We start from the raw sequence: 9616 nt of genomic DNA on the forward strand, positions 1-9616 counted from the left end.
CCAGGGGGGGGGGGGTGGCTACTTGGTACTTGAACTCCTAGCCAGCACACTATTTTCGATTTTACCCCCCTGCCACCCACTAACAAAGGAGCATATCCCGATGCCGTAGTCTCTTGTACTAAAATCATCCCTATCAAAGTATCATAAGCCTCGATCTAATCAACCTCCAGCATCGACTATGTATATCTATCAGACTTGATAACTACGAGGCACCGAGTTCAATGATGAATTAACGATAATGGTGTCTGGAATCTCGTGTCTCCAATAACGCTGTCTTCCCGCTTGACAAGAAACTTCCTCGGCAGTCTGAACTATTGGTAAAGTCTCAAGACTCGGGAGTCCCGCCGTTATCCGAAACGTGCTCTGGTTGTACAGGCAGTCGACCGACTGGAACGTTTCGGAGATGGAGAACGTAGCAGGACGAGGAACAACGACAGACAAGAAAGGTAACAAGGTGTCCATTGTTTCGCAAAGCTTTTACGCCCCTAGGGAATTTCTACTACGGACTGTACAGCAGTCGAAGTCACTAGGGAACACAGCGGCACGCGGCCTAAACTCGGCAGAATTCTCTTCGGCAGTTTACGTCTGCCTCGTGCGAGCCAGACTCGGCCCGTGCCTGTCTTCCCTGATCCTGTTACGCGCCGAGGTTGAGATACCAGACGTATGAAGACGCGGCGTGCCACTCTGATCCACACTTTCCAAGGATCGTTTCACCTGACGCCACACGGCGCCGTGCGTCGCGGCGTCTCGAAGCTCTGTCCATTCTGCGGCTGCAAGCTAGGAATATTCTTGTGGTCTCTGCTATCCTGTCGTTTCTTGAGGTACCTCAGGGATGCCTAGGGACACCTAGGGATAATATATCCGTCCCGTACATTTTCACTGGACTCAGTTCCTTTTGCGTTACATTTTTTTTCCTCTCTTTTATAGTTACTGCGTATCATCTATCCTTCTATGGTTTCCTATATAAAACCATAAATTGTCAAGTTCTACTTTCATAGAGCGACAGTGGGTCCCCCGCTCTTACGACATTCGGTAGTTTTAACCTTTAGCACTCTGCGGGCATCCCCGTCGGGGCTATCCTTAACCTCTTCAGCGGTGCGTGGTTGATTTATAAAGGCGGGTTTCTCTCGCAGCGGGAAGCCTACGGGTATACAGTCACGACACGCGAGGCGATACTATATATCGTATCGAGGAAGCCCGTTTGCTTCTCGTGTGTGCGAATTCGTAGCACCATTTTAACGGGTCTCTCTTATCCGCCCACGTGTTTCCATGCAAAGCGGAACGAGAAAGAGATAAAGTGAATGTGAGGAGGAAGGAGGAGAAAAGAAAAGAAGAATGGGATCCCGATGAGAATGGCGAGGAAACGAAGGGAGACGAAGCCTGTAGCAGGAGGAGAATGAAGAAGAGTGGAAAAAAAAGGAAGAAGCGTGACGACAGCCACGAGAGAGTTGCGAACCAGGGGGGCGAATCTGGATGAATGTATTTTTTTGTGTGGCCTTACTCGAAAAATACGCGACACCGAAAATAGAGGGCTCGTTAGCGTTTTTTTATGTCCGCAGAAATTACGAGATGCGATTCCTTTTTTTTTTATCTCTCTTTATCCCGCGTTCTGTCCGACGAGGGAGAACGTGGAAAGGGGGAGAACCAGAGAAAGATTCGAAGGGATTGCGCAACTCTGTTGTAACCCTGTAGACATTTTTTGCTGTTTTTTTACCGACTACCCCTCCTGTCCTATCTCACATGGACGCGCCATCTAGCTTCGAAATACCATAGAATCCCCATAGGATGCGTTAACCGTAATCGGCAATCAATTTTGAAGTTACCTGAGAAGTTCGAAAGATTCCCCGCCAGATGGAGGGGGGATCCTTGCGAAATTATTCGTTCAACTTCGATGAGTTCCCATTTAATTAAAATTTCCTCGAAAATTGCCGTTTCCGGATGTTAACGGGACTCGAAAAGTGCTATATGATTACCTCCACAAGACACATGTTATACACAAGTAGGGCCTGATCTCAATCGCTCTTGTATAATATCTCTCCCTTAATATATACGCATGGGACCTAACGAGCGGAAGCGACTCATCGCCCAGTCACTTTAAGCTCGCAACAATGAACGCGAAATGTCTCTCCTTCCGGCAGATTTACTCGTTTTTCTAGTCACTTTGTGGGAGAAAGAGGGAAGAGAGAGTGAGAGAGAGAGAGAGAGAGAGTAAAATCAACGAGAGAAACTATGACGAAGAATGGACCAAGAAAAGTTCTAGCAATATGAAAACAGTCGTTATTTTATTTGTCTGTTGTCGTCGTATGATAACCGTTGGTAAAAAGGGGATTCCCCCATTGTCATGACGTATAATGCTGCTGGGTCGCGGGCTGACTGGATGGAAGTTTAAAAATTGGACGCGGACCGTCGTTACCTGCGAATCGCCCGAGGCTTATCGTCAAATTTTAACGAGGGCGTCTCACCCATCTCTCCTCCCACTCTTCCTCTTCTTAGCTTTAAGGTTACGACTCGCGATAGTCCGACTAGTACCGATTTCTCCAATGGTCCGTAGGACAGATAAAACGCTTATAACGGATATCTCGGTCCACGTGCTCTGGGATATTTTTATTATGCTTTTTACTGGGCTTCGCATGACAGGTTTTACATACTAGACCAACAGTGCAGTTGGGCAGAGAGAGAAGGTATGAAGATAGGAAAATTGAATGTACGAGAGTGCTATAAAGACTCAGACAATGTGCGCGTGAGAGAGAGAGAGAGAGAGAGGGAGAGTACCTGGTTGTACCTCGATCTGGCTTTAATTTCAATTCTTTAATTAACCACGCGTCCTGATGTGCGCTGGTGGGCACCTGTGCAAAACCGCTTTGAATTTTATTTTCATATTGGTGCGGAATGAAAGCGACGACGCCCGGCGTCGGTCTCGCGACCCTCGGCATACTTTACAGGTCAGTGAGCTGGCAACCGAGCGGGCCACACGATATTAAAATCTAAAAAAGAGATTTTGAGCTCCTTACTCCCTAATTCTGATTACGCGACGCTACACTGCTTTTCGTTACAAGGGTTATCTTAATTTCTCTTGCCCAAGAGAACACGAGGGAGCTCGTGGAGATTCTCGTAAAATTTACGTCACGACGTTATTTGCTTTTTCTACTCTCAGCATTACCACGTTCCTTATTGTTCATTTCTTTTTTAATTTTTCATATTTTCATCCCTTTCGCGTCCTTTGACCTCCATCCCTTTCATCTTTTGGTATTACCTCGATTCGTGGCTATCGGGAGTAGACGTCGATATCAGTATAAATCAAGTTCGAATTTACTGATCAAACGCAGTGCTTCGCGCCCATCGTACAGATTTGCAAACAGGGAGGTAGGTAGGTGCTCGATGTTGTTTTTATTTTTATTTTTATTTTTTTTCTCATTCAGAAAGAATCTCCTTTCGGTAGAACGAGGGGGCACAATACGCATCCTGCGTCGAAAGCTTTGAAAGCGCCCCCTATTTTTCTTTTTTTTTCTTTTTTTTTTTATATTCCAAATCCACCTATAATCTCTGAGAGCTGTTCCAATGACGGCACTGGCTGTTATCTGCTGCAAATCGCAGAGGGGTTTTGACAGCACGTGCACCACGCGTATATATTCGAGTTTCGTACTATCGATTTGCCAAGTCCTCTCAATCCCCTCCCCATACATATACCCCTATGCAAAACAACCATTGCGTAATTCCATGCTTGTACAGTTGCCGCCAAATGTTACTGTCTCCACTTTGCGATACTTCGAAGGGCCGGGTATAATCTCCCGGAATTTTTATTACATTGCCTGTACTATGCGTGTCTGTTAAAATCTGTTGTCTGTCTTGTTTTTTTTTTCCTTTTTTTTTCGCAAATCTTGACGATAACTTGTTTGGAGTTTCTAGGATAAATTCTTGGCGAAGTTGGAAAGGATGATGGATTACGTAAAATGAGGTAGAAGGAGCAACGTTAACGTGCTGCTCTCGTGGAATTTGTGGTTGAGGATTTTGCAAAAGAAAACCACGTGATTTCAGTTTCGCCAACGAGCGTACCTACACCGTGTCTGCAATAATTTGAGTACGTGCGGAACGAACAACCCTTCTGCATTGCATAATTAATAGCTATGGGGGGCACCAGCCAAACGACCAAGGCAGTAAATGCAGCGATGGCATGGGGGGACTGCGTGCATCATACATCAATGTCTGTACTCGTTTCTATGAGACAGCACGTATGTGCCGTATTGGAGAACATGCGTGCAAATATTACAGGAAATTTGCAATGCGATTCTCTGCTTTAACGTAGCGACCCTAGGTAGTTGCCCGAAAACATGTAAATGCGTCATAGACTTAAATACGACGTAAAGCGAGTCTTTGGATTTACACGCGATACGTCTCACGCCAACTTCTGCATAATGATAATAGCACAATGACGTATTATCCTGACGCGAATTCAACCGACAGTAGAAATTGATTGAGAAATGAAAAAACGTCGGGACTGATCCTTTGAATTTCATGCCCGAGTGACTCGGTGAAGGAATATGAAGCTCTTTTTTTCTCCTTCACCTCCTGCCCTCTTCAATCGCAATTAGATGTAATCGCCTTGCTACGGAAATCGAGAGTAAGCCGCTTAGAAGCGGTAAGACGGAATGGGATTAAAAATAAAAATCTTGTAATACCCGGGAGACTCGCTCTAGCGTGTACCAAGTTACATACTTGAAAACTGTAGTACCGTGCTACGTACTATAGTATGAGCAGATGTCGAAGTCGCAACGTTATTTTGAAATTTTTGTTTCGTAGATATTTTTAATAAGACGATCCGTTTGAGAAAAGAGAAGAAATTAAAAGGAGGACAGGAAAGACTATAGCGATTTTAAAGATAGGCAGTGAAACGTTACACGGTTCGAATATTTGCCGAGGGGTTCTTTTACTTGGCGAATATTCCGTCTCTCTCTGTCTCTCTCTCATCTCGCGCGTAATTCGTCTAAATTTTTTTCTGTTCTACTGAATAGAAGATTGGAGTGAAATTTTTGGGAATAAAAAGTTCCAAAGTTTCGGTACCTTTGATCCCTTGTTTCTGGAATTCTCTGTATTCTTTATCCGTATTCTGCTCATATTCTGTTTTTTCACTCTTAGTCGCGTCTTTTTGGACTTTTTTTCAATGTTCCGTTTTCTAGGTCCCGACCATGAGATTATTGATTCAGACTTTCCATGTCAAAGTAAAGTACAATATATGTATTCTTACTCGACTACCACTACTGTCAACAGGAATTGGCAAAGAACACGAGGAAAGCGGAAGTGGCGCATAGAACGGAAGGAAGAGAGACAAAGGGAAGTTTTTTTTTTTTTTTCCGATGCCGTTTATTTTGTAAGGAATAAGAGTGGGTCAACGTCAAGCATCCCTTGCGGGATAAAACTTTTCGAAGTTGTAACACTTTGGGCTTTCACGTATTTTCCGGTCAGCGGATCACGCTGACATATTTTCGTCTCGTGCTCGTAAATCGTTGAGTTAAAGGAGTTACGATTGTCCTGACGTGTTTGCTCGGCCGAGGCCCAACGCAGCTACGCCTCTTGGACCTTATATTATTTATGACGAAAAACGTGGCCATTCCTTGGGGAGATTTTTGCGACTGAACAAGCTGCTCCTCCTGTAGTAAACTCACCAGAGAGAGATGAAGATTATGAGTGTCTCCCAGAAGGTTGTTAGAAAAAGTCGAAATAAAAATTAGATCCATGCATCATAGTTTTTCTTTTTTGTCTCATAGGTGTCGACACTTAATTTCATCCGACATGAGATCAGTCGGACTTTTCGTTAATAGTTTTTTTTTTTTCATTACGAAACCCATCCTTGCAGCATCCCCAGTGCAATTTTCTCAGAGAACTCTCCACCGACTGTTTGATCGACCACGGGACCCCCCCCCCCTCCAAAGAACCCATGGGAGTTGGGAATTTTCTCCAGGCTGAAATCGTCTTAGTTTTACACGGGGGGACAAGGGCAGCAAAGCCAAGGGTGCTAAACCACATCTTATATAGAGCCGAATCCTTCGGCCGTGCTTAAAAGGATTCGACACCCTCGCATTGGACTTTGGATTTGAGTCGAGACTCGCGTCTCACCAAGGTTGGCGACACTGACTTGAGTCAATGCGAGTCGACTGCAGAGAGCTTACCGGATCCTGGGACATAGTAATTTTGCTCATCCTCGAATCGGAACTCCTAGAAGGCCTTTGTAGGGTCTCTACGTAAAATCCGCTTACATCAAAGTGGAAAGTGGCCATTTACGCAATTTGGAGAGTCGAGTGCCGTGTGCCGGATCTCTTAGGATTTAGTTCGTTTCAAATGTTTCCACCGTTTTGTTGTCTGCTAAATTCGTTAAGTGTATCTGGTCAGAGAAAGAAAAAAGAATAAAAATACTAGACGCGACACAAACGCCTTACGGGGAGAAAAACAAACCTTCGTCAAAGATCGTAGTGAGGGAAATTTCGAAGATTCCCCCTTTCGCCCGCCTTGGTATTCCCTAAGCGCGTGAGAAAATCTACGATACGCGCAAACTAAACGGGGACGGGAGGGCTACCAGGCAATCACTTAGGGAGATGGGATCGGGATTAGATTCGCCGGAAATCAAACCTGTCACAGTTTCCCTCGAAAGGCGTTAACGTTATTGCTTCCCCGCATTTACTACGTTATATCTACTATCACGCGTTACTCCGTAGACTCGCAACGAATCACGAGAGCGTTTGACATTTAGACCGTAAAACTGTTGGCCAAAGTGTCGTCGACTATTTTAGAATAAAAACGAACCAGTTCACTCGTATATACGTTTCAGCTGCGTATACTATATACAAGTATTATGAGAGAGAGAGAGAGGGTGGGGAGCATGGCTATAGCTAAGGGACGTAAGAGAGTAAAGGACAAGAATAAGGTATAGTACGTGCACGTATAGTAAGGTACAGATCGTATAGACAAGGGTTTCCATTTACCATCCAAAGAACACTCTCGATAGGTTCGGTTTATTTAACGGTGCCGACCGCGATATAAACGAGTCGATCCCGCACGAAGAAGCTCAAACCCCGACGCTGCGCGCCGCGACGTAGAAGCGGTAAACGTAGCGGCACCAAACCGAGTACTTGGAGCCAGTCGTAAAGTTCCGATCGTTTAATGGAATTTGATTCGGCAGCTGGTGTCCAAGGACGCAGCTTTACCTCAGGTGAACGAACCGATGAAAGCTTTTCTTCGATAGTGCGAGACAACCTTTGGGAAACTTAAGTGGATCGAGGAAGAGGGAGGATGAAGAGACGAGGAAACGAAAAGGGTAGAATCGATCTTCGATATACGAGAACGTGATGAGAGTAATGCATTAGAAAAGGATCCTTCGTGCCGATGCGATCTGTGAGGTCTGACCCAGGTCTGACGAAAGTCCGTCTAGACCTAAGCCTAAAGTGTGGAGCCTGATCGATTTTTATTAAATTCTCTAAAATGGAGTTTTAATTGAGGAACAGACGATTATTGGCAGGATCCTAGGCAAATGGACTAAGGGTAGCGAGGACGATAATGAGAGTCATTGATGGGGAAATGACGTGGGCGTTATTCAATCGAAGAGAAGTAGCAAAGTCGTGGGACGAAGGAAAAGGTGAAATGGGGAAATAAGGGCTTTGCGGGGAAAAGAGGAAAATACTCAGGGGGACACGAGGGACTTTTACTCCTCTATTTGTACTCCGGATCCATTAGCGACAGCTCAAAAGAACTCGTGACAATCGTGATTAAACGTTGGACTTCCTATTGCGGCCGCAGGGTATTTCCAGCCCCCCTGTAGCTTTCTTTAAAATAAATACAAGGCCGGTCCCTTCTCTCTCCTATAGCTTTTACCTCATCGTGTAATATCGGTCCAACCTTGGCAGGATACTCACTCCTGCTCTTCACCTCGGGACAGACCTATCTCACGAAGGATCTCTCAGGCATTTTCTATTGTCCATCGAGAATATTTCTCAAGGATCGAGAAAGAAAGGAAACACTCGAACTCGACGAGTAACAACGTGGGATTTTTAGGATGTAATTATTATTCAATTTGGTAGATAAAAGAAATCTGTCTTTCATCGACACGAGTAAGCGGAGTACCGGGTAGAGATAGAAGACGAAGATTAAAAAAAAATTCATCAGAACCATCTTTAAATGTGGCAAATTTATTCTCATTCGCATCCACACGTGTTTGTCGTACGTATGAACGTATGAACTAAAAGGCCGTTACGCTCGCACAGGATGTATAAGTTGATGTGAACGGCCGGATGGTGAATTCAATTTATTATTGCACCACGTGAACGTAACGTCAACACAGCATCCACTGGATAATTAGAGGCAGCGAAGCGGCACCTAAGGAAACTTCGATATTCATTTCTTCCGCCTACGTCCCTCCTCATCTCCAGCTCCCAATTACATAGAGAATACACCGAGTACTCGCGCAAAGCAACCAGACGTCCCTTAAGTCCACAGCCTCTTCCAGCAATTAAATTCACTTACGTCGACGCCTTCCTCGGCAAACCCCAAAGTCACGTAAAGCTTCACTTTCCACTTCCATACAATTTTACACATGACCCAAGTTTCACGCTTTTCCACTTCATACACGAGACAAGCCAACCTCTAGGCAAGCTTATGATCAGTATTATTTACGGTGGATATAAATGTCTGGGTCTCCTGAAATATCCCCGCCGTGCTCTGCCCCTACCGCTCAGCCCGGCATCGCTGTTAAAGTCGGAACCCCTAACCCGGCTCTACTGCGAACCTGAAGTCTGCAAGGTAGAAGGTAGAAGGTTAGTTTCCTCCATGAAGGTTTAACGACGATGATGGGGGTGGTGGGTGAACCTTTGTTGACAACGCCACGTTATTGCCGACGGCTTATGAGTCCGCGAGACGAGAATGGAATATTCAGATTACGATTACGAGCTGGAGTTTGCATCCCCATCCCCATTTTACAATTTTACTCGCAGTCCTCGTGTATATATCTATACATATACGTATACAATGTTAGGCGTTAAGTCAGCATTGCGCATATCCTTTGGTGATTCAGTCTTTAATGGCTCGGATTTTTATTTTCTGTTACAGATGGAAGACGAGGGTAATCATGGTAACGACGATACGAGATGCTTCATCTTATCGACGCTGGCTGCTCTTCAGTGGTCCAGAGTATCCTGCGTTCTCTGTCGTGCGGCCATGCTAGTCTTCGATAGGTATCCCTTGGTAGATGGTACCTTCTTCCTGTCGCCGCGACAGCACTCTCACGCCTGTGCTGAAGTGAGTATACTTTGGATCCTTTTTCCCTTTTGTTTTTTTTATTTGGCCAGAGGAACTCTGGCGCGACTGACTGGATAAATTTCATGGAAAATTGAGAGAAATAGAATATACGCCTTACGTCATGGGAAGCTTGGCACAGGGAGATTCATTCGTTTGAGTTTGCAAGGTTGTGCTCTTCTTGGAGGCACGTCTAGTCTGGGCTACCAAAGTTATGAGAACAAACACACGGCCATTAAGGCAATTCCAGGCTTTGAGAGTGGGACTATGAGTTTCTCTCGTACTGCTGATTACCATTCTCTCTCTCTCTCTCTCTCTCTCTCTCTCTCTCTCTCTCTCT

The 9616-nt window shown here is 45.1% G+C and overlaps 1 protein-coding gene across 5 annotated transcripts in view; it reads left to right on the forward strand.

Moving 5' to 3' along the window:
* LOC107268204 (headcase protein) overlaps positions 1 to 9616 on the forward strand; it is a 131330-nt gene that overhangs the window by 114880 nt on the left and 6834 nt on the right. For all 5 annotated transcript variants that reach the window (XM_015740735.2, XM_015740737.2, XM_015740738.2 and 2 more), the window contains one exon: positions 9091 to 9279. In XM_015740735.2, coding sequence (XP_015596221.1) covers positions 9091 to 9279 — 189 coding nt within the window. The remainder of the gene's footprint in view (positions 1 to 9090; positions 9280 to 9616) is intronic.

This window comes from Cephus cinctus, unplaced genomic scaffold (assembly GCF_000341935.2).
Source record: "Cephus cinctus unplaced genomic scaffold, Ccin1 Ccin1_scaffold0494, whole genome shotgun sequence".
Classification (NCBI taxonomy): domain Eukaryota; kingdom Metazoa; phylum Arthropoda; class Insecta; order Hymenoptera; family Cephidae; genus Cephus; species Cephus cinctus.